At 35.6% G+C, this 25,643-nt stretch overlaps 2 protein-coding genes across 2 annotated transcripts; one reads left to right on the forward strand and one right to left on the reverse strand.

Moving 5' to 3' along the window:
- Positions 1-1,448: 1,448 nt before the first annotated feature.
- On the forward strand, positions 1,449-8,402 carry LOC149564170 (vacuolar-processing enzyme gamma-isozyme-like). Its single transcript, XM_089827230.1, has 9 exons — positions 1,449-1,772; positions 4,193-4,357; positions 4,494-4,650; positions 5,649-5,734; positions 5,872-6,071; positions 6,175-6,223; positions 6,675-6,902; positions 7,187-7,393; positions 7,879-8,402. The coding sequence occupies exons 1-9, from the start codon at positions 1,557-1,559 to the stop codon at positions 8,059-8,061; spliced, it is 1,491 nt and encodes a 496-aa protein (XP_089683356.1). The 5' UTR covers positions 1,449-1,556; the 3' UTR covers positions 8,062-8,402.
- A 13,929-nt stretch (positions 8,403-22,331) lies between these two features.
- Positions 22,332-23,039, reverse strand: LOC149564171 (putative UPF0481 protein At3g02645). Its single transcript, XM_089828302.1, has one exon. It carries the CDS (start codon positions 23,037-23,039, stop codon positions 22,332-22,334), a length of 708 nt encoding a protein of 235 aa, XP_089684428.1.
- Positions 23,040-25,643: the final 2,604 nt, after the last annotated feature.

Here is a 25,643-nt window from a genome sequence, read left to right on the forward strand (position 1 = left end):
TAGTGAATTAAATGAGTATAGCGGCATAGTCGTTGATGTTTTTGTAGAGATTTCTTTTACTTTGAAGGGGTATGCATTCCATATGTGTATAAATTTTCTTCCTAGCCTGGAAATGGGTTGGATGGAAGCAATGTTTTTAGCATCAATGGCACAACCGAAGTTCTTACAATAAACTAAAATAAGTTTTCTTGCGTGGAGGTGAGGGTTAAAAAAAAATATGACATTCACTCTCAAATTACATAAAGTCCGGTTATGAAAAAAATGCTAAAAGTGCCTTATAATTTGAAGGGCACTGGTTCAAAGACTTTAAGGATGTTGGTTCACAAACCATCATTTGCAGACATCTTCAATGATTTCACAAATCCAATTCACTTAGTCGCTTATCTTTGTTGCCTCCAGGGACATAAATCTCTACTAAAATCCTTCATATGCCTATATTCACCTAAGTGCATTTAATTCATTTAACCCTCCCTGTCTCTTCGGCTAAATGCATTAAATTCATCCCTATCTTTTCGTTGTCCACATTTAATGCGTATGTATACACATATCCTTAAGATTTTCAATTCGCTTAAAAATACCAACAACCTTGGGAAAATTTGAGTCACCCAATCAGGAAATGAGAAAAAATGACTGAAAATAATATATAAATATTTACACCAAAAATCTTAGGATATAAGTTGTTTCAATGTCCAAAATTAATGCATAGAGAATCCGGGAACATTAGTTCCTTGCCTGGAACATTAGTTCGAGACTAACAAAGAGATTGGAATTAACATACACCAACATATAAAAGGCACTTGAATTCCGTTGTGAGACATTACATTTTTCTTCGAATAATTATCACAAAAGATGGTTACAAAAATGGCGTTCTTAATAAATGAAGAATTATATTTTAGAAAGTGGTTTTAAAATTATTACCACCATAAATTCTATTTATCATGCCAATTAATGAAAATGTTAGTCTTGCCTTTATATAAACGAACAAAGATTAAAAGCAAAAATAAAACAAAACCTAGCAACCATAATATGATATGCAAACGACAAAATTCACTTTAATTCCCGTGCCCTAACCCCGATATAGGCAGCCTCTCCATATATATAAATAGAAAGCATACGCGTGGCATAATGCTCCATGGCCATCTGAGCGAAAGTGGGCCTATAGGATTATATGGGATAAAATCTTACGCCACCCAATTGGATTTATCTTCCTCCAACTTATGCCACCTGACCACCCACGACACGTATGTCAGCCTTTCGGTCGCACGCCACGTAGGCTTCTTACATACAAACCTGTTACTTTCGCAGGCGCTTTAAACGCCGTTGTCCGCCACGTCATACCTCCGAGAGCTGCCAGCTCGACACGTCACTGCACCTGAAACTTCAACATTACAGACGAAAGCCAAGAGATCGTTTTTGTTGTTATTTAGGAAAGCCTGGCTTTGAATCAGATCAGATATAGATGAAGATGACAAAAAGCTTGGTAAGAAGGGCTGCATTTCATTAAGGGCAAAGCTAACATAAAATACCCTGCTTGTGGAAAGAGTGTAGAAGTGGAAATGGCTTGTGTGAGGGACCTAGTTTTTTATTCTCTGGTTCTCTTGGGCTTGAATTTGTGTGGGCTTTGTGTAGATGGTGGTTCAGGGAAGTGGGATGATTTTCTTAGGATGCCCATTTATACAAAGCATGGAGGAGGTAGTGATGGTGGTGGTGTTGGTACCAGGTGGGCTATTTTGATTGCAGGGTCCATGGGTTATGGCAACTACAGGCATCAGGTTTGTGCTCTCAAACATTTGAGGACCACTAAATGTTGATGATGGCTTTCTTAATGTTCATTTTCCAATATTTGGGTTAAGAGAGAGTGGAACAGAGGAAATTTATGAATAAGTTCTTGAACTTCTTAGGATTATTGAAGTTGGTGATGGTTTTCAAAGTATAGTTAAAACCTTAAAAATTCTTTCAGCATTTATTGTGCAGACTGATTTTGGTCAAGAATTTTTTAGTTTTCTGTATTAATTTTTTTAATGAAATATGGGTTCGGAATGTTTTTATTCAAGAAGTTTTCTTAAACATTTCAGGATTATGAATTTTTTATGATGCGTTTGAAAGTGTTTATCGTTGGTATATTTTTACATGTATTTTTTATAGGATTATGAAAGGTTCATCATCGATTTCAATGTGTGTTTGGAAATGTGAACAGTAATTTCTACTAATGAATATTTTCTTCAGTTTTCTCTGATTAGGAAGTGTTCATTAAGTGTTTCTCAACGTGGTTTGGAATGTGAATGTTGTTACAAATGTTAATGCAGCCTTTATCTAAGAATATTTTCTGTATGTAGAAGGATATATATATATAAACTTTATAGGGTTGTGTTGGCGATGGATTTCATAGTGTGATCTAAAATGTTAGATGTTATTACACATCAGTTTCTTCTTCTTCTTCTTCTTCTTTTCTTCTTCTCTGCTTTTCTTTTTCTGTTTTTCAATTTGAGAGGGGTAGTCCCACAGTTGCACAGTTAACTCACACTTTTTTTTATGGGAATTAGTTCTTATTATCATAAAATATTATTATATGGAGTTGGTTCACTTGGAATATCTCTGTTCTTTGTTTAACTACTTGCTTGAACTTTGCCACTCTCTCAAACTACTTTCTGATGGTGGCACTCCTTAAATGCTGGCTAGTAGTCTAGGTTTCCACCTCAATGTTTTTCCTACGTTTTGCACCAGAATTATTTTTATCTGACATCTCCTTGGTTTATTTCATTTTTTATGGATGTTTTTAGTTGTTTATATGGAGTTCTCTATATCGTGAAGCAGATTTTTGTCATGGTCTGATCTTTTCTTGAATTAGTCTTTTTATATGATTTCGTCAGATTTTTTTGTATGCGACTGGGATTACAAAATATTGGCAAGCCAACACATCTGAGCTTGAAGTTTGAACATAAACTGGCAACTTTAAGACACGAATTTAATTTTAACAATGTGAGATATGTTTGGAGTCTGAACAACATTTTGAATATTTATACATTGTCCACTGAGATATGGATTGTCTATTAACATGAAGCAAGTTATTCTTGGCCACATGAACTTAGGATGTGAACATGGTTTATGCTTGAATGTAGTCCATAGTTGTTGCTTTACATCATGTTCTCTGAACTTAGAATTTACTTTACTGTTTCATGTCGATGAAGTTATAAGCTGTCTTGTCCCCTATCATGGAGAGCCTGTCTGAACCTGAGTTGGGCTCTTGTGAGCGGCGAATATTTGCTATTGAACCATAGCCCCTATTGTGCTTTGGGTTGGTGGTGTTTGATAGTGTTAAGTGTTATAGCCAATTGTTAAAAAAATCTTTCAGCATTCATCCGTTTGGTTGCTGGAATAGGAATGGAAAATTAGGAATGTGTTTTATATTTTCTGTTTGTTACAATAGTTGGAATAGGAATATGAATACATATGCCCGTTTTGCCTCTAAAATGAGCATATGCCCATTCCATAAAACAGTTGTTATTGGAATAGTCATTCCTATTCTCAATATGCATTCCTATTCTCCATCCCTATGCCTATGCCTACAACCAAATGGTCAAGGAAAATGAAAGAACTATTGAGATAGTTGACTTGGTGGCAGCACCTCCTTGGAGACTTGTGCGGTGGGATGTGTCAGGTTAAATCTGACATTTGTATCAGGGCACTAACGGTTCGAACTTTTGGACTTTTGGCGTAACAGCAAATGCTTCCAACAAGAGCAACATCTATTAAACAGCAAATCATTGTGTTTAACCCACGTATTGAATAAACTTTTGAGATAGTTGACTTGGTGGTCAGCACCTCCTTGGAGACTTGTGCGGTGGGGTGGGTCAGGTTAAATCTGACATTTGTATCGGACACTAACAGTTTGAACTTTTGGACTTTTGGTGTAACAGCAAATGCTTCCAACAAGAGCATCATCTATTAAGCAGCAAATCATTGTGTTCAACCCACGTATTGAATATACTTTAAATACTCAATAGTACATCAATGTTATAGTATAGTGATGAACACATCATGCTTGATTCGTGAGTCTTCTCTTATTACACTGTTTTATGCCTTGATTTCCCAGGTTAAAAAATATACATGAAACTAGTCTCAAAACAGATTGACTATGGCAATAAATCTTGAGCTTGATTTAGAGAATCTAACCCCATAGTTTCCTGTGTAGGCTGATGTTTGCCATGCATATCACATAATGAAGAATGGTGGACTGAAAGATGAGAACATTGTTGTATTTATGTATGATGATATAGCAAACAGCTCTGACAATCCTAGACCAGGAACTATCATCAACCACCCCAATGGAAAAGATGTCTATGCAGGCGTCCCTAAGGTGTGTTTGTGTTTCCCTTCTTTTTACTGAAGTATTGTGATGGACTGTAAAACTGGTTCTTTTCTGACTTTTCTAGTGATCTTGAAGTCTAAAATGTGAGTCTATTTGTTTATTGATCTGGATGTTTAATATGTAGGATTACGTAGGTCAGAATGTGAATGTAAAGAACTTCTTTGCTGTCTTACTTGGAGATAAAAGTTCAGTAAATGGAGGGAGTGGTAAAGTGGTGGATAGTCGCCCTAATGACCACGTTTTCATCTATTACTCTGACCATGGAGGACCTGGAGTACTTGGTGAGTAACTCTACTTGTTTAAAATTCTATCTACTGTCTTTAATTGTCTCTAGTGGAATTTCCAAATTGCCAATGAATACTCAAACTGTAGAGAATCTAAAAGCTAAACATTTTTGCATTGTATTTCAGAATAGATATCCCAATTGCTCTAGGTTGTATAACCCTCCATATGCTAACCTTTTCTGAACGTCCCAGAAATTGGACTGCTTCTAATTTTCATTTTGCTTTCCATTTTTCGATTGTTATTTAAAGAAGTTTTGATTGAAATTGTCCCATATATGATAGGGACATATCCCATTGTTTCTGAAATTGTCACGGTAGTGAATTTTACCTCATGTTTTCCAGATTCTCATCTGGACCCATCAGATTTATTGGGCTTGTTTCCAGAAAAGATTATTCCTACCCCTGGGGAAAACTGTGCATATTCCTGACAGTGCCCTAATTTGTTCCTCCATACGCTTTTGCAGCCATTTGGAATATGTTATAACACATACAAGAATGGAATCCATCTTAACTCATTCCTTGTTACTTGTTTGGTAGGCTTAATATGGTCAATCATTCATTTATAGTCTTCTGCAGAACAAGATGTATTTCAACCATCCTAAACTGAGGAAAACTATGCTTATTCCTGTCAATGCCCTAATGTGTTCCCCCATATGCTTTTGCAGATATTTGGACCATGTTAGTCATACAAGAATGGAATTGGTCTTAAGCCATTCCATTTCAACTCTTTTGTCAACTTCATATGTCTAATCATTTAGGCTCTGATCCATGGTCCCTTAGACTGATCAGTCTCATGGATGTCATTAAATGTTCATTCCTTCACTCATTTATTGTTTGCCTTTATACAGTAGTAGTTTGTTACTTGAAGTCTCCATTGCTTGGCACAAATTCAGTTGTAGCCTTTTTCTGATAATATATTTGAAGAAACCAGTATGACTTATGCAGCTATGTGACATAGAGGTGATGATGTTATTGGTTTTAATTTTTGATTGCAGGCATGCCCACCCCTCCTTATCTTTTTGCAAATGACTTCGTTGAAGTTCTAAAGAAAAAACATGCTGCTGGCACATATAAAGAAATGGTGAGGAAATGCAACCATTTAACAAATGCAAGAACTATTCTTATTTCCCCTTTTTTAAAGAATTGGCAATGCACTTCAAGTCCACCTTCAGTTTTCATTCTTGGGTGGCTAATTGATTTAACTGTTTCCATCATTAGCTCATTTATATTGAGGCATGTGAAAGCGGAAGTATTTTTGAAGGTCTTCTTCCAAAAGGTCTGAATATCTACTCTACAACAGCTGCCAGTGCAGAAGAAAATAGTTGGGGAACTTACTGTCCCGGAATGTCCCCCCCACCCCCTCAAGAGTATTTCACATGCCTTGGAGATTTGTACAGTGTGGCATGGATGGAAGACAGGTTAATATTTTCTCTTTGAAATAGAAATAAGTAATTAGATACAATTCATTTTATGGGCGGTCTTGAGCACACAACTCTTTACTAATTTTAATTTGAATGGCAGTGAGATGCACAATTTGGAGACAGAAACAATAAAACAGCAGTACCAAATGGTAAGCAGCTTCAAAAAGATAGGAAGGTGTCCTTGAGCTGAATAATCTATGCTAATAATACAATTGATAACATTTCATGGGCCTAATTTATGTTTAATGCTATAGAAATCTGTTTCTCAAGTTTTAGTAAGGAGACTGACTCAACAAAGCTACTCTAGACATTTAATTTGGGGCTTGAACAAGCGAAACGCCAGTCAGACTGTACTTTCCTTCTGGCTCTAAGACATTTCACACTTAAGACATGGTGTTAAATATTACTACTACTACCATTAATACTTCAAGTTTTTATTGAAATCATGGTACTATTACTACCATTAATAGTTCAAGTTTTTATTGAAATTGGGAAATATATTAGAAAACCAACTTTCATTTGATTCTCTTTCTGATTAAGTGGAACTAAAGGCGATGTTAGTTCCCAAGTACATATATTGATACAATAAATCATTTACAGGTTAAACTGAGGACATCAGATCATAACACATACATGACTGGATCCCACGTAATGCAGTATGGTGACATCCCTATCAGCAGAGAACATTTGTTTCTATACATGGGAACTGACCCTGAAAATGCTAATGCTACTTTCACCTTTGACAATGGGATTGGAGAAATTTTTGATGAAAAGGAAGCAAGAGCAATAAACCAGCGGGATGCAGACCTTCTTTACCTATGGCAAAAGGTGGTAATCATGTCTCTGTTTATATGGAAAGTGTGATTTGATGGATTCAACTATCATTTTTATTTTTCACTGGACCCAAACTAACAAATATGTTTCTAGGTTTCAAATATATATCAGATAAGCTCCAACAATCTAGTAACACAGATTCTGACTCGACTTCCTTGTATTTTCCATGAAAAATGTTACATGAATCATCTCCTGAGATCAGTTGATGGCATTTTTAAAGCGTATGTATGTAAATTTTTAGGCTACAAGCTAATGAGGGAATGGCTTTCTTTGGTCAGTATAAAAATTCTATGGAGAATTCCATTGAGAAATTGGAAGCACAAAAGCATTTGGTTGACCTGATGACACATCGCATGCATCTTGACAAGAGTGTGAAGCTTATTGGAAAGCTTTTGTTTGGCTCTGAAAAGGGTCCTCTGGTGCTGAATACTGTGAGATCCCCTGGGCAGCCCTTAGTTGATGACTGGAACTGTCTTAAAACAATGGTGAGTCCTTAATCTTCATACCTGCCATTTCTCTTCATGGTTCCTGATAGTGAAAACAGTTTTATACAAGTACACAGGGTTCAATACAAGTACATAAGGTCCTCTTGAGTATGATGATTGTCTCTGTGTTTCGTCTATATATAATTTGAAGTCTCAATGTCTGAGGTCATGGGCTAATAAATAGTGTCCCCATAAGTTTCTGATATAATTTTTTCATAAAAACCAAGTCCAGTATTTTTTTTTAATAGGTAATGGGCTGAAGCCTAGATTAGTTATTATTATTTATTGAAATTAATTATTATTATGTGTTAAGCTCAAGTTGACTCAAACCCAAGACCTCCCAGATGAAAGTTCACAAGTTACCATTGTGTTGTAGGTTCACAAATTACCGTTGTGTTGTAGGCTCTTGCCTAACCAAGTCCTGTATTTAATCACAAGGTAATTTCATTCTTAAGGAAGGAACTCATGGATGCATGTTGTTGCAGGTAAGGATATTTGAAAACCATTGTGGATCTCTATCCCAATATGGTATGAAACACATGCGTTCTCTAGCGAATATCTGCAACCAAGGCATTAGCAATGATGCCATGTCTTCAGTTTCATCCGAGGCATGTGGTCAGGTTCCATTCAATTCATGGAGCTCCCTTCATAAAGATTTCAGTGCCTAATTCTTTTCAGAAGAACAGAGGATTGGTTGATCACTTGAGATTTGTGAACTCTACAAGTAAACATTCTCTGGTTGATAATTCACCGTGTTTTCAGATCTGAAACATGCCTTAGTGTACAGTAGTCTTATATGAAATTATTGAAGTAGCATCTGGGATTAAGGTTTAGATAGTTAGCGAAGAGTAGTTTTCTTCTGCTTCTTTTCAGAAGTTCAACTTTGTCGAAAGCAAGTCATTTCTACCATCATTCCTTAATGATCTTATTGAACAATATATGTGTCGTTGTATATTTTGCGTTTATTATATACACTTAAATTTTTAATAAATTCTTTATCTTTAAACTATACAGATGTTGGGACTGACGCCATTCTTTCCAAAATTTAAAAATCAAAATTTAGTTGATTGACCCTTTATTTTCCTCTTGAATTGATTGAATACACAGATTAGTGTTTTCGACATATTCATTCAAATCATCAAGCAAACATCAATTATTATCCAAGTCGTGTAAAGTCATTCCAATCGTAGAGAAAACATCGCAATCATCCAACTAACATCGATATTTATCAAAATTTATTTACAAGTCTTGTCGAGTGCATGCATTTTGAAGAGAGTACAGAATCTTATACTACTTCTGAATAATTCTTCATCAATTATAGAACATTGAAGGAGTACATCCACTTCGAAGGCATTCATTTTACATAAGGATATTTCAAAAAAGAGTCCATATACATCCTTGTAAGGTTGTATATTTGGAATTGCATACATTTTGTAGGGTTAGATTTACAGAATTTGACTCTTATGTGATGATCAAATATTGACAGTCCATAGTTCATTACAAGAAAAATTGAGCTATCAACTAGAGAAGCACCATATATGATCCATAGCTCATTGTACATCAATTTAGGGTCTTACCTATTGGCTTAAACAGTACTCAAAGAAGAAGAATTGGACCATCACCAAAGTCAAACCTAGAGGAATCAAAGTCATTACACGCACTATAATAAACTCAAAATATTAAATTGAAGTCGAGAATCTATCATGTGTAATTCCAATTTCTACCATCCCTTGTGCTATGTTGGTTGCATTACATCCTTCTTTGAAAGGATTGGAGTCACTCCTTTGATCTTGCACTTAAAATGAATAAATAAATACTGAGAAGGATGGAGCGAATGATAATGTTGAAAGGAAGTCAGAGGAAGTCAAATTGAGGAAACGCTTCCAAATCTTAAATTGCGAAAACGTTTCCAAACTCCTAAGCTATTGCAAACTAAATAAATACATAAAGACAAATGTATTAAACGAATAACGTCAAATATATGTGGAAAATTCTTTCGAGAAAAAATTTACCACTCCAAAGTTAGACTCAAACCCAATTGTATTATCAATAATAAAGTTACAATATGATCTTTAGAGCCAAAGCTCTCCAAGAGTAATCAATTGTGATATTTTAATGTAGAATAATTTCGGCAGCATAACAATGTTCTTCAAACACTTCTCTTTGTCGCATATTCTCTACACCACCACCTTGTATTTATAGAGTTTTCGTACAAAAGGAAAATAGTTGCTAAAGCATCTACATTCAATGCATTTACAACTTATTTTAGAAACTTTTTTAATGCACAACTATTGCATTTAAAACAAAGGAAAGAGAATAAATCAACATAAAAAGAAATGTTATTTATTTCCACTCCTTCTAGAAGATTTCCTCTTCATTTAGCATCTTTTCAAAAAGAATAAATAAAATAATAAATCATGATAATCTGTGAGTAGCTTCTCACCATCTGAGACCTCAAGGAGGATTTTTTTTCTATGGTTGATGACAAATCCCCTAGGTGTGATGAGTTCCCCTGAATTTTACAAACACCTTTGGCAATCTATTGTTCCAGACTTGCACAAAGTTTATCGTGAAGCCTATTAATCTAAAAGTCTAGGAGCTATTATTAACAAAGGAAACATCAAATTCATACCTAAAGTTGGAGATCTCGAAGATATCTGTAATTGGCGACCCATTACCTTGCTTAATGTCTTATAAGATTATTGCTAAGGCAATTTCTCTCAAAATCTGCCATCTCCTGCCCTTAATTGTGCAGCCGAAGCAAACTAGCTTTATTAAATCCAAGTATATTCTTGAAAACATCATTGCTATCTGGAAAGTCATGGAGTGGGCTTGCAAGTCCAATCAGCCGTCTGTGTTTTTGAAAATTGACTTTGCTAAAGCTTATGACCAAACTGAATGGCCTTTCATTTTGGCTATGCTTCAAGCTCTTGGTTTTGGCCCCAATTTTCTTCAATCCTTGGAAATGCTTTTTGGAGATGCTAATGCTTTTATTACTATCAATAGCTCTCAATCTGAAGCCTTTGGTCTCTTTCATTCCATCTCACAAGGTTGACCTCTAGCTCTAGCTTTATATGTTCTCGTTGCTGAAGATTTTGGATACTTGCTAACCCACTTCGTTTCTTTTGGTTTGGTGTGTTGCATTTCCTTGCCAGATTCCTCCTCCCAATTGGTCAATGGAGACTTTGCTGATGATTCCTTTCTTGCTCTTTTGGAGGACGAGGAAAACATCACTAATGCCTTACAATGTCTGGACATCATTTTGTCAAGCTTCTGGCTCAACTATTCAATGGCACAAGATGCTCTATTATTGACAATCTTTTGTTTCAACTCTACTATGGCTTGACCAGTTCCAATGGAAATGGGTCACTCATGGGGAGATCTTTCACTTTTTGGGCATTCCTTTTGCCTTTCAAGCTTCACCAATTGATTTGTGGAACACTGTGCTTATCAAAATTGAAAAGAAGCTTGACTATTGGCTCACTAAACACCTTTCTCTTGCCTAAAAATTCCAGATTTTCTCAAAGGTACTAGCAACTACACTTATATTATTCTTAATGTTGGGCTCCCTCCAAAGCCTCTTACCTGAAATTAGAGCGATTACTTTGTGAATTTAGTTGGGCTTATGGCTCTGACCATTATGGCTTCTACAGAGTGGCTTGGGATTATTTTTGTCTCCCTAAAGAGTCTGGAGGCTTTGGCCTTCACTCCACTCAAAAGAAAGGGCTTGCTCTTTGTGCCAAATGGATCATTTGTGTCATTACTGGAGATGAAGCTTGGAAAGTTTTTGTCTGGCATTGCATATCTTTTGGTGTTCTTGTTAACAGACTTGAATGGAAGGGGATTGGCTTTCAAACCCTTCTTATCATGTGGGAACCTATACACATACAGGGCTCTTTTGTTATCAAGAGCATCTGGAAAGCTTGGGAAGTTTTCAAGCCTTGGCTTCGATGGTTTGGTGATGGGTTCCAAGATGGACTCTCTTTGAATCAACAGAACATTTGGTGGTCTCCTCTGTTTGCCACCCAAGGTGTCCCTCTGGCCAAGACTCAAGGTGCTTGTGCTCTCCATTTTTTTAAACGTGGCATCAAGACCCCTAAGGACTTCTTTTCCAAGGTCATTATGAGCCTCAGATCTTGGGAAGATATGCAAGTTTAGTTTCATCTTGCCCATTCAGATTGGTAGACTTTCAATATGTTGATTGCTGCAATTCCAGATCATTTACTTCATAAGGGGGTATTCAGTCTATTCATCCTTGGTGGACTAATTGGAAATGGTATCTTGCCACTCCCTTCACCAGCTATAAGCCCAGGTTTGGATATCGTTGGCTTCCTCTCCATCTGTTGATGGTTGATACTCTCAACCAATGCTGGCACTTGCAGTCTTCTCTTTCTCAGTGGAGAAAGTGTTTTGACACTATTTGGAATGCCATTACAAAGCCCAAGATTGCCCACTTTTCTTGGTGTTTGGTTTTTCAAGGTCTTCCCTTTGGGCCTTGGCTCAAGCATATTGGGGTTCTAGATCCCTAGTGTCCTTTCTGCAGGTAGCCAGAGACTTTTTTTGCATATTTTTTGGTTATGTAGATGTGCTTAGTAATATTGGCATTGGATTCATGATTTTTTTAAGCCCTTTTGGTCAGAACCCTTTTCCTAGCATATGGTTATTTTGGGTGATTCCCCAGGGTTCCCAAGAAGTTTACCCAAATTTGGCATACCTTGAGGATGGAGATTTTGTTTACTTTATGGAAATATAGGAATGCTATTATTTTCACTCATATTTTTCTTGACATAAATGTTGCCATGTACATTAAAGCATGCATTTGTAATAATGTAATGATGCAGATTCAAGTACAAGCCAACAAGATGGCTCTGGAAGTGGCCCACCTCTAGGAGCTACTTAACCACTAGGGTAATGCTCCTTATACGATTGCCAGAGTACCACTTGATGTCTCAGTTGATGCTGCTTTGCCTAGGGGCCTCTGCCAAGGGTGCAGCTCTTCAAGTCGTTGCTCACACACACCTTGCTCATAGGCTTCCTGTCACCGTTGGGAGATGGTGGTTGGTGTTGCTACTCAGTTTCTCTGCCCCATGGTGGCATAGGGTGGTCCCTAGGCCTAGTGGCTCCTCCTCCTAGTGCTCGGTGTATTGTACCTGGTAAATGGCCCATCCACCTAGATTTAGCTATCTCACCCTCGCGGATTGATAACAAGGATGAAACTCAAGCCCCTGATGATGCTGCTAATGGTTGGACTATTCCTAGTTTGCCTACCAATCCCAAGGATGACTAGGGATTTCATGATTGGGATTAACCACCACCCTTGGCTAGCATTGCTTTGGCAGCCTGAGCGGTTTTTCTTATAGTTTTTTTTTTTGAATTCTTGTTGATTTTGGCTACATGGCCATGTGAACTTTCTCGAGGTGATCTTGTATCCCTCAACCCCATTTTTGTGAATTGTATCTAAGTATATTATTTATTAATAGAAAATGACTATTCATAAAAAAAATGACACCAACAATCTTCTACTTCATGAGGACCTTATAGGAGTTACTATATCACAACATAGGCCCCAAGACCCATAGTATCAACACATCATATACGCACTATACGAACTTCTCAATTCTCATTAGCTTTATCAATGCATTTACAACATTCTCCAAAGTACAACCTTTTCTAACTTCACATTTCAATCTTCCACCATGTCACAATCAAAATGATGTTATATATCATTGTCTGAAAAACACTAGATCTGTTTTGTCAAATCCTCATTCTTTTTCTCCAAATACTAAACAAGCAACAAAAGATCTGACTTCTCCGTTCAAAGAGTTTGTGGTCTTATCTAGATATAGTGCAGCCAACTTTTTAGAGTCAAAACCAAACTTTGCAACATAGGAATAATATGGATGAAGTCATGGGTCTAATTTTTTTGAGTGTTTCAGACAACTTACAGTTTCATCTTGATGAGTATCCCACTCATCAAGAAATGTAAGACACGTTTAAAGACTTTTTTGGCACCATCAACAAGTTCAAAGCACTTTAGATTTAGGTACAGCTTACTTCTCTTGTACTTGATGCCTTTCCCTCTATTGAGGACTTTTTTATGAGGTTCAAACAATATAGGACTTTGTTACAGGGATGCAGGAAAGAGAAGACTAATAAGGAGTACATCTGCCTAATTCTCACAAAGCTTCGAGAAAACTTTCAAATTTTCTCTTCTACCTTCCATTCCACTATGGATATCCTGGGTCCCAAATTTGTTATGCCCACTTTTGAGGTCTTTTCTAATTGCTTGACTAGAGAGCAGTCCAAGCTTACACAGTTGGATACTATCACCAGTTCAAAGACACAAGCATTGGTTGCTTAGACATCTACAAGGAAGTCAAAGTAGAAATTGAAGTACAAGATAGATTCAACAGGCAGTGAGAGTTCCTCCAAGCCAACTCCTAAATTAGATGCTCGGAAACCCTCTTAGAAGGGTAAATCTTCTAATTTTGGTGAGACTTCCTCCAAGACTAAGAAGTACATAGGTGATCCTTGCATTTTTTTGTGGCAAGGAAGGACATCCAATTTCTAAGTGTTGGAAATGTCTTGAAACTTTAGAGGAGGGCATGCAACAGCACAATATTGCTCCTCTAAAGGCACCACCTCCTCTTTTAGGGAAAAGAGATGCTCTTTCTACATGAGCATTTTCTTCTATAGCTACTTGAATTATTGATTCAAGAGCTTCACACCATATGACACACTCACCTAATTTGGTCACCTCACTTGCTCAAAGTGTTACTACACAAATTGTAGTTAGTAATTTTACACAACTTTTAGTCATAGGTTCAGGAACTATTTCTTTAGAAATTGATTCACTACAAGATGTTCTTTTGGTTCCTACCATTTCTACAAATCTCCTGTCTGTCTTTCAAATTTTTCATTCTGTCTCTAGAAAGATAGTTGAGTTCTCACTGCATGATGTGGTTAATCAAGACCTCCACGATCCTAACTTGGTTGTTGCTACTGGGAGTGTTGATCTTCAGTCTCACTTATATCAATTTGATGGCTTTGAGAGCTCCAATTCTACACGTGTTTCTCTCATTTCTCATGCAGACATAGTGATCAATCTTTGGCATGAGCATTTTGGCCATGTCAACTACAAATATGTACAATAGATGAGTACATAGGAGCTAGTGATTGGGCTACCTCAAATCTCCTGTAATCACAGTGTGTGTCAAGGTTGTGTACTTGGAAAACATAAAAGAGATTCATTTTTGACTGGTAGATCCACATGTGCTAAGGCACCATTGGAGTTGATACACAATAATGTTATGTCACTTCACACTCCATCTTTTTCAGGTGCTTGATAGTGCTCACCTTCATAGATGACTTTTCTAGATGCACATGGGTGTACTTTTTGAAGTACAAGTCTAATGTGTTTGATTCATTTCAAATCTTTAAGACATTTGTGGAGAATCATTTTGTTCAATTTGTCAGGCATATACACATTGAGAATGGGGGGGATATGTGAATTAGTCTTTCAGAGATTTTATCACTGAGCATGGTTTGGATCATCAGTTCATAGTTCCCCATACCCCTCAGCAGAATGAGATTGTAGAGAGAAAGAACAAAAAATTACGGGAGATAGCCAATTGTATGATTCAATCTTGAGTTATGAGTTCTTCATATTGGGCTTAGGCTATCAATTGTGCCAACTATATTTAGAATCAAATGCCTCACAAGGCATTGCGACACTTGACTCCTAAGGAGACTTTGACTCATTTCAAGCCCAATGTGTGGTAGTGAGGCTTGGGCATTTGTTCTAGATGCTCAGCAGAAAGCCATGGAGAAGAAGAGCTGACCACTCATCTTTGTTGGGTACTATGAGGATGTGAAGGCATATAGGTTGTTTGATCCTGATTCTAGAGATCTACCTTGTTTTAATGAGATGTTTAGTTTGATGAGCATTAATTCCTCAGATGGATCCACAAAATCACCAACTTCTTCCTCACCACCCAATACTTCATCTACTCCTCCACAAGATTATGCATCCTTTGAGGAAGATCTTGATATTGATCCCCCTTCACCAGCTCCACCATTTGTTCAATGAGTTCCCAAGTGGTCTTGTGATACTGTTGATGCAGTCGAACCTCTGGTAGGTGTTCCTATAGATGCTTGTCACACTCATGCTCAGACTGTAGGTACTGGCCTCTTGATTCATGTCATTTCAGATGATCCACAGAGTTTTTAACAAGCGACAAGACACTTAGAGTGGGATAGGACTATGGATGAGGAGTATTCTTCTTTGATGAAGAACCACACATGGGATCTTTGTCCTCTTTCGAAAGGAAGAAAGTTGGTTCGGTGTCAGTGAGTGTACCATACCAAATATGTTGCAGATGGTTCTATTGATAGGTACAAGGCACATCTTTTTGTAAAGGGGTTTTCACAGGTTGAGGGCATTGATTACTCCAAGACCTTTTCCCCTATTGCTAAGATGAATTTTATTCGCCTTGTACTCTCTCTTGTAGCTTCATAAGGATGGAGAATTTTTTAGATGGATGTGAAGAGTGTCTTTTTGTATGGAGACCTTCATGAGGAGATCTATATTGAGCAACCTCATGGTTTTATGCAGGACTCTTCATTGGTATGTAGGCTTCAGTGGTCTTTATATGGTGTTAAATAGGCCACTTGGGCTTGGTATGAAAAGATGGATTCCTTCTTGATTGCTTCACAGTTCACTCGATGTCATTTTGATCCTACAATTTACATTCAGTATCATGGGGCTAACTTATTGATACTTGCGTTTTATGTAGATGATCTCATCATTACAGGTAGCTCATCCTTCATGATATAGAGTGTTTAGCGAGTATTGAGAGAACAATTTGAGATAAGACCTTGGACATTTGTAATATTTTTGGGCCTATAAGTTGTTTAGTCTTCAAATGGGATAGTCGTACTCCAACAAAAGTATGCTCTTGATATGCTTCAGAGATTCAACATGCTTGATTGCAAGCCTGCTCTTGCACCTTTTCAATCAAGTGTTGTTTTATCTACCACTTGCCCTACTCCTAATGAATTCTACTTTATACAAACAACTTGTGGGTAGTTTTTTGTATCTGACACACACACATCCTAATATTTCCTTTGTGGTTGGACTTGTCTCTCAATTCTCACATGATCCACATGAGAGTTATTGAAAAGTTTCCAAACATATCTTGAGGTACACTCAGGGTGCTACATGTTATGGAATTCGCTATACATTAGGTGATCCTCACATTGTTGGTTACATAGGCTTAGATTGGGCTAGTGATATTCATGATCGCAAGTATACTTTTGGATTTGTCTCCTATCTTGGTTCTAGTCTTATCACATGGTCCTACAAGAAGCAACATGCTCACACATTATCATCTAAAGAGGCAGTATATTGGGAAATTGTGCTACCTAGTCAAGAGGTTTTGTGGCTTTGATAGTTGATGATCGAGTTTGGATTTCCTCTTGATAGTCCCACCTTTCTGTGGTGTGACAATCAAAGTGCTATACACATTTCCTGCAATCCAATTAAGCATTAACAAACCAAGCACATTGAGCTTCACATGCACTTCATCAAGCATCTGATTGAGGATGACACTTTGAATTTGGAGTAAATTCCCACTACTGAGTAGGTTGCAAACATCTTCACTAAACCTTTTGCATCCCTACGGTATCTTCTTTGCTTGGGGTGAAGGAAGTTGTCCTTGGGGGGTCTTAGTGATGATTCCTTCCTTCCTTTTTGATACTTGTATCATGGTATTAAGAAGATGCCTACAAGAAGGAAAGGATTTGTATGGTTAATATGCCTTATCATTTGAGTACACCAAGTGTATTGAGAAAGAGATTAAGGAAACAAAAGAAGAACCAAAGAGCACTGTGGATGAATTAACAACTCCAAATGCACAGATCATGGATTTGGAGAAAAGGATCAGCAATGCCCATGATGCGCTGAAGCTACTTGAGTTGAAGAAGGAAAGGACTATAAACAAGTTTTCATTGTCAATGGAGTGCCTTACTTTGAAAATTGATCATGTGCAGAGGAAGAAGGATTTTTTTTTGATGCAAAAGACTCCTTAGCTAGATTTCTTTATTATGATATTAATATAGTTGAAGAGGCATCATATGACTTATGCACATTGATCAGTGTATCTAAAGTATAAAAGGGTACATGGGAGAAATAATTTATCAGCTTAAAGTACAATGTTGGACAATGCATAACACTCATTAAAAATCAACAAGCTTGATAACGAAGAGAAGGTAACACAAATTTGATATGCAAATAAATTTATCACCTTTTCAATTGATGTCAAAGGGGGAGAACTAAGGAAATTTGTAAATTGTTATTTTTAAGGAGTTAAATAAGCAAGATAAAGTATAGTGAAAGGGGGAGTATAATATAAACGTGGGATGAAGATGATCCACATTTTTTTGAAATTTTCACAAGCTCACAATTTTGAACATTTGTGTAACTTAGCCAATTTTCCCACATGTTGCCATCAATACCAAAGGGGGAGATTATTTTCTTTATCAATACTAGAGTTTTTCTTACAAGGATTATTATGGAGGGCACTCAAATGTCAAAAAACCCCAAGGCATTTACAAAGAAGATCTTCATCATTATCTTGACCCTGATGAATTAAGGATCTCCAAAATAAAAAGCAACTTCAACATAGAGTGCCTCCTAGAAGACTAGAGAGTTGTTGCAAGTTTGTGATTTTTGAGGGAAGGTATAAATGGTTCAATTTCCACATGTTCCCTATTTTGAATCAATTTCATAGGGATACTAAGTTTTTCTTCCTCTATTTTATTTATTAATCTTTATATCAGTCTATGTGTAAAATGAAAGTGAGTGGGGGCAGGGTTTCTTTACACCAAAGCTTATTCCTTACATTGTATAATTTCTATCTGAACCTTTCCCCATATCAAACAAGTTCATCCCTTACTCTTCCTATCGAGCTCAATACTCGTACTTTCACCCCTATCAAGTTTATCTCATAGACCTAGGTTGCTTGCCCTACTATGGGCTCCAGTAAATTCTATCCTTCCCACAAGGCCAAGAATAAGAATATTTAATATGTTAAAGACCTAGCTAGATTATCTAAGGACTTTCCTTCACTTGATCCACTAAATCTAGGTAGACCCAAGATTAGTTTTTACCAATTCACCCTTTGCTTCTTTTTTCCCACCCTCTCTTAAAACTCAATTAAGCTACCCGAGAGACCTAGTTCTCATGATATCCTCCTCTTTTAGTCTTCTTCTGAAGTTAGCTAGCCGGATCAATTTGGAAGCTCTTGCCTATAAAGTGGACGGGTTGTGTATCTTCCTTAATATACATGAAGTCATTTCCAAGAGGCTCCTATAGTAGTTTTAGATTGCTAGAAAAAAATTTGATAAGCTTGAGGCTGTTGTTGAAGCAGAACATCAAGCAGACAATTGAACAAAAGGAAAGGGTGATGACAGCTGCTAGGAGGTTGTTGATGACTTCAGTCAAAAGCTAAACAATTAGGTAATGAGATAGGATAAAATAGTGGAGTGGAGAAGTCTTGTGTAGATTCCATAGCCAAAATGAAAGAGTCCCAATCCCAAATGGTTGTCCAACTATTAGATCTAGCCACCTAGAATAATTGTCCAACTATTGGATCTAGCCACCTAGAACAAGGAATTGCAAGAAAGGACCAATAGGTCCATCAACAGTAATCAGGTGGAGTTGGAAGAGTGTAATTTGAATAGAAAGAAGAGGGGGAGAGCTTCTAGTTGGTTTCCAAGGAGGAGTTGGTCACGGGTGAGGTGGATTCTTCTAAGCCTCCTAAGTGGGCTTTGTTTCTTGAAAAGCTTAAAGAGCTAGACAAGTAGTTGTTATTACTAGTGGGGTACAATTTTTATCATAAATGACATCATCGTGGTAGGAAAGTTGGTTCTAACAGTTATGGAAGTTGTAAATTTTATCAAATCTTGCATGAAAAATATGGATGAAAGAAATATTTATATAGAATAAATGCATATAAGAAGTTTACAACTTAAACACCTTACTTTAATTAATGAAAGACATATTTGAAAGAAATATTTGTAAAGAAGGAAAATATAAAAGAAATATAGAACTAAGATGGAGAATACAAATTGTAAATTTAAATGATATATAGAAATTCACTATGCTTATCTTGCTTTAAGAAGAGCACACAATTTTATACTTACCTTGCTTCTAGAAGAGCACACAAGTTTGCATCCGAGAAGAATGTGATTGAGGATGATGAAAACCCCTCATTGGGTGGTGAGACTACTCTTTCAGAATAAAGTGAGTGCATAGAAAACTGCAAAACTAGGAGGAAGACATGTGTTTTAATTGCCCATCTATGTCATTATGCAAGTCACATGTTTGCATATCATAGATTTAACAAAACAAATTTGTAGATACGTGTTTGTATATCATGAACACCTGTCCCTAAGTTCTACAAATTTTCTCAGCAAAATAGAAATTATAATTAAAAATATTTTATTAACCATGGTATGGATGATATTATTCTCTAATTTCTTGAATCACAAGACATTGACAAATAGAAAATGAACACTTGAAAACATTAGTCCCTACCTTTAGAACGCAGGGACTAATAACAAATCAATTCATTTAACTATAGGTAAATACTTGTCCATCTCCAATTTCTTGTCACTTCTATAACTATGCTTATTGTGTGGAAAAAGTTATATAAAATAGTCGATGCCATAATGATTTTCTCAAAATATCAAGAACATAAGAAAAACCTAGTTATTTGAAATGCAACCCAAAACAATTCCTAAAGCCTGACAAGATGCACTAATTTGTGTAAGGCATTTCAAGTAAGGTTTGTCTAGTGTAGGAAGAGTCAAAGAAATTACATGTAAATGGTAAGAAAAAATTATTTTGAATGGAACTTTGGCAGCAAGAAGCAATATACTTAATCTATAAGTTGTCTTAAAGAATGAATGAAAGGTTTTATTAATGATTTTTTTAAATCTAAAAGGCCAGTTCCAAGTCACTTCCATGGTATTGCATCCTATAAAAAACTAGTAAAAATAAAAGTTTCAACAATTTAATAAAATTAAAATAAGATTAAGCCCTCAAGAATAATGAAAAGCAAAAAAAATCATTCATTTGACAAACACTTTAGGAGGCCTTGTCAACATAAACAAAGATTTTTATCAGACTCAATTTATTTCTAGTAAACAATTATTTGTAAATGTTTGAATTTGAAACAAGGGGAAAATAGAATATAAAATGTGTCTAAGAGCTTTTAGAAAATATTAATGGAATTTTTTTATAGAACAAGATATTAAAAGAAAATAATAGAAAAAAAATTCAAATTTAGATTGAGAATTTTTTTTTCACTTTTTAACACAAGTCTTTATTATTGTTCAAGCTCACAATAGCAAAAGAAATTAGGTTTAGATTGTTAGAAAAAAAATTCAACTTTTTTTTTTGCATTCAAAGTTTTGGAAATATTTTCCTTTAAAATAAAATATACATTTAAGTTGCTATTTTACCTTAAATCAGCCTAAACTTATCTTTCGATGATTTATGAAACATAAAATCCAAACAATATTTTAGGGAAATATCAACATACTTACATAGAAACAATATTTTTTTACATATGAAAGTTTGGATGAAACACCATTTAATTTAATACAGAATTTAGGGTTATTTACACATGATCATGTGAGATTAGATGACCAATCATACTCAACACCATTCCTAACTAAATGAAAACAATGCCTCATAATTTTGAATACAAATCTCACAGTTTTGAAAAAAAAAAAATTGAAAATCTCACAATTTGGAACACAAAAAAGAGGACAGCAATTCTAGAAATAGAGTTAATTAAAATCTTACACCTCTTAAATTGTCACTGGATTTGCAAATATCTAGGAGAGCTTATGCTCCAAGCAAGCACATCCTTCCCATGAACATTTGAATAACAAATCTCAAATATAATTACAGAGATGTGTAGATAGTCATATGTCCAACTTCTATTGCTCCTCTCTTATGCCTATAATAGAGACAAAAAAAAATGCAAATCGTAATAGAAATCATCAAATTTAATGCAAAATGGCCTTCAATAGTTAAGACATGTGGAACTAGATTTGCTACGTGTTCCAATCGGCCACCCTTAAATATCACACACTAAGGAAGAAATTAAGTTTAGAAAAATAAGTCAACTTTGACTATTGAACACTTTTAGCATAAGAATCAAGCCTTAGTGTGTCATGTTTAAGCCGTCTAGTTCCAACCATGCAAATCATTGCCACTTGGTGTGATTTTTTCTTATTATCTCCATGAAAAAAGGAAAAAGACTACTAAGAAAAATGCCTTCATCCAATAGAAAAGAAGAAATATAAAATATAAAATTCACTTTAATAAGAAAATGGAAAGAAACTTTAGGTTAACTTGTTTTTGCACAATTTCTATAATTTGAATTAATAGATAAATGCATGGTGAAAACTTTAGTCTCCTACCTAACAGCGGGGCTAATAATATGCTTTATTATACCACCGCCTATATAAAAGATCCATTATTTCACCGATCAACACAATTATTAAGCCTTGGAACAGTAAAATAGCTACCTTCTATAAATACAAAACTTTCTCTGTAAGATGTACTTTAATTTGTCAATCATCATAACTGTAAAGTCTTGGAACAGTGCGATACCAAAGCTTTTACAAATATAAAACCTTCTATATAAGATGCACTCAGTTTTGCCAATCAACGTAGCTGCTGAACCTTGGAAAAGTGCAATACCTAGCGTCTATAAATGCATAGAAAAGAACGATGTATAATATTAGATCAGACAAGTAAAGCGGACTATATAGGTTGTATTTTGCATGCTAATAGGAATAAAGTTAAAATACCAAACATTAACTAGGTAGAAATTTCCGTAGTTGAATTCATTGTTTGCACCTATCCAAAGCGGGTGAACAGCTTGCGGCCGAGGGACTCATTTTTGCCTGGTTGACAATCTTTGACAGTGCAGTATGTCTGCACACACGTCAACACGGTCACTAAAATTCGTACCAACGACGCCACCAATTTCCATGGACTTGACAAATAATCCGCCCGGAGTTCCTCCAGATAACCCCAAAACTTGCTCTTGTAGTAGTAAAAGCGCATGGTGTAGTAGTGTTTTGTTAGCGCTTCTCTGATATGAGCTTTGAGCCCCCCTGGAAGCTCCAGAGAGCTTGTCAGAAACAGAGGCTTTGACATATCCTCCCACATCTTTACCACGTACTCACTGGTAATCATCATGCTCTGTCGATCATTGACGTGGCTTTCTAGCAGCAATTCGACGTCTTGAGGGGTGTCGATGAGGCAGTCCATCACCCCGACGTAGGTGGTCACGTGTTTCTCTCGCTCCGCATCGTTGTACTCCAACGCCAGCAAATTCCTCAACAGCACTTCAGTGTACGTGTCCACAATCGTTATATGCGGAAGATAAAGCGTGTCCAAGTTCTTGGAAAATCTGATCTTACCTGGGCCCTTGAACGCTTTAAACGTGATCCCCGCCTTGTCCAGCTCCTTTGCGTTGTATTTGTCCAGAAAGTCTGTTCGGCCATATCTGGCTGGATGCCGAAGAATAGAACTGAACACTAGGGCAACCACGCCTCCCATCAGACTGGAAATCTTCTCCCCCAGGGTGGGAGTGGACTGTTGTTCCACCCCGCCAACTTGGAGGAAGGAAGAGAGATACTTGTGGATACAACCCAGCAGATGTTTTTCATTCAAATCATCCCGCTCCAGCAATCACCTCCAAGATACCCACAAGATACCTGGAAGGAGGAGAAATGTCTCATTTGAGAGTAGATTACAGATTTGAGTGGTTTGATCTCCTCTCCAGCAATCACCTCCAATGTCTTGAGAAGAGAAAGAGGGATCTGGTTTTCCAGCTTCACAACATCACACAATATAGCTGCCCTTACAGGAACGACAATGTCACTGGAGATTCCTATGCGCACTCTAGAACCCTGCGGGGCATCCTCGTACCCGCATTTGAGAATGTAGGAGAGGAAGAGATCGTCGACCACCATCATCCACGCAAAGTTTTCAACATCATCCTCCTCTATCAGCTTCCAGTCGTAGAAATGCTGGAATCCCTTTATCATGTCGGCCTTGCACACTTTTGCGAACATAGTTTTGATTAGCTCGGGATTGTTCCGAGCTGCCTCCCTTGCCGAGTTGACCTTGTACAGTTCCATCTGGGTGAGACTCGCGAGGCGTTCGTGGAATGGCCCCGCGGACTCGTCTTTCAGAGAGAAATGGTGGTAGGGACCGAGCGACACCATTTGAGGAGCGTAGGCGCCTCTGCCTTGGCATTCATCAGAGCCTTTGGTAGACGCACTCTATTTGCTACTGGAATGGCATTTGCACGGGCCTCCAGAGCATTTTTTATCTCTTGCGACCATCCTTTGGAGAAATTGTCAAAGAGATCTTTATTATTTAATTGGAAAATTATGATTTCGGAGCTTTGCACTCAGCAAGACTTGATTGTGGCAGATTCTTTCTGAGTCATTCAACTTCACTTGATTCTTATGGACTCTTTGTGAGCCATTCAACTTGACGAGTAGATCAAGGACCCATTCACAAGTAGTTCTTTTGAATATAAACTTCTTTACTATTCAAACACAGAATTTATTTATTAGCTTTAATTGATTTAATTACTTTTTTCTAAATACTTATTTTCTTCTTACCACATTTTTGTTATATTCATGAGCTTTAATTTGAAAAATTATGCATTGTTTATTTATCTTTCATAGAATCTTTAGTTTATTTGTTGATTACTATTCAAACATTTAGAATATATTTATTAACTTTATTTCTAAAAATTGATGCTCTTGTTACGTTATGAACTATTAGATTAACTTTAGTAACATAGCAACTTGACACTTGAATATATATTCATTACATTAAAGCTAAATAATTCTTTTATTTCATTCTTTTTTTAATACTGACACGTTTAGAGTATATTTGTTGTCTTTAATTAAAAAATGATCTCTTATTATATCAAGAGCTCAAAGATTTACTTTCATAACAACTTAACATTAGGAAATATTTATTAGTTTAAAGCTAAATAATATTTTCAATGCATTCATTTTTACTACCAAAACATTTAGAATACTTCAAAGTCAACAAGAACCTTCATTTAGCCCCATACAAGCACCCTTATGCATTGCTTATCGACTTCTCACAAATTTTCATTCTTCTTTTTTAGTTTTCAATTAAAAATAATATAATTCTTATTTACCTGTCATAAAATACTCATTCTAGTTTTTGGTTTTCATTGAAAATTTTGTATACTTCTTATTTATTTGTCATAAAATCCTTATTCTATTATTTGACTTTAACTAAAAAGGTTATTGATTTCTTGTTACATCATCTACACTCTTAAGTTTCATTTCCTATATTTATATTTATATTTACATTTAAAAAGAATCATTATCACAAAGCTAAGAATTTTTTCCAAACCATTGTTTTCCAAACATTATCATTTGTAATCACTTATTAACAAATGAAAATCTCTTATCAATACTATTGTATATGCATATAGACCTAACCAAAATCTCTCATACCATGAACTCATCCCTCATCTAAGCTATTTACAATTTTGTTTAAAAATGACATCAGAAAACAAAGTTCGCATAAAAATTTCAAAACATAAATATGGAAGTAATAATTCATTAACTTGATAAATACTAATTGAAAACTACTAGTTTTTTTTTTTTTTTTTTTTTTTTTTTTTAATAAATTTATGATATAAAATAATTTATAATATTTTTTAGAGAATGTATAATACAATTATTACTATTATAATACAAAGTGATTATTTAATAAAAATGTATGATATCTAATGAAAATTTAGATTTCTAAAATAATATAAATTTCTTAATAAATTTATATATCATAATGGTTATGAACATTCATTAAAAGAATCTAATCGAAGTCATATTTTTTATTATTAGTTATAATTTTTTTTGAAATTTGTTAAAATATTTTAAATTAAAATTGAGTTTTTAAGCTTGATTTAGATTATCATTTTTCTTGAGCTAAGATATGAACTTCACATTATTTTATATTGTGTAAACTTATTTCAAAATAAAAATAAAAATTTATGAAAAAACTATTTTTTATCTTAATCTAAAAAGTAGAAATTCGTAATTTAATTACATAATCTTTAATATTCAATTTTATTCAAGCATCTTATATCAACTATGTAATAAA

This window comes from Cupressus sempervirens, chromosome 4 (genome assembly GCF_028749045.1).
Source record: "Cupressus sempervirens isolate cs-2001-9-10 chromosome 4, ASM2874904v1, whole genome shotgun sequence".
NCBI classification, from domain to species: Eukaryota; Viridiplantae; Streptophyta; class Pinopsida; order Cupressales; family Cupressaceae; genus Cupressus; species Cupressus sempervirens.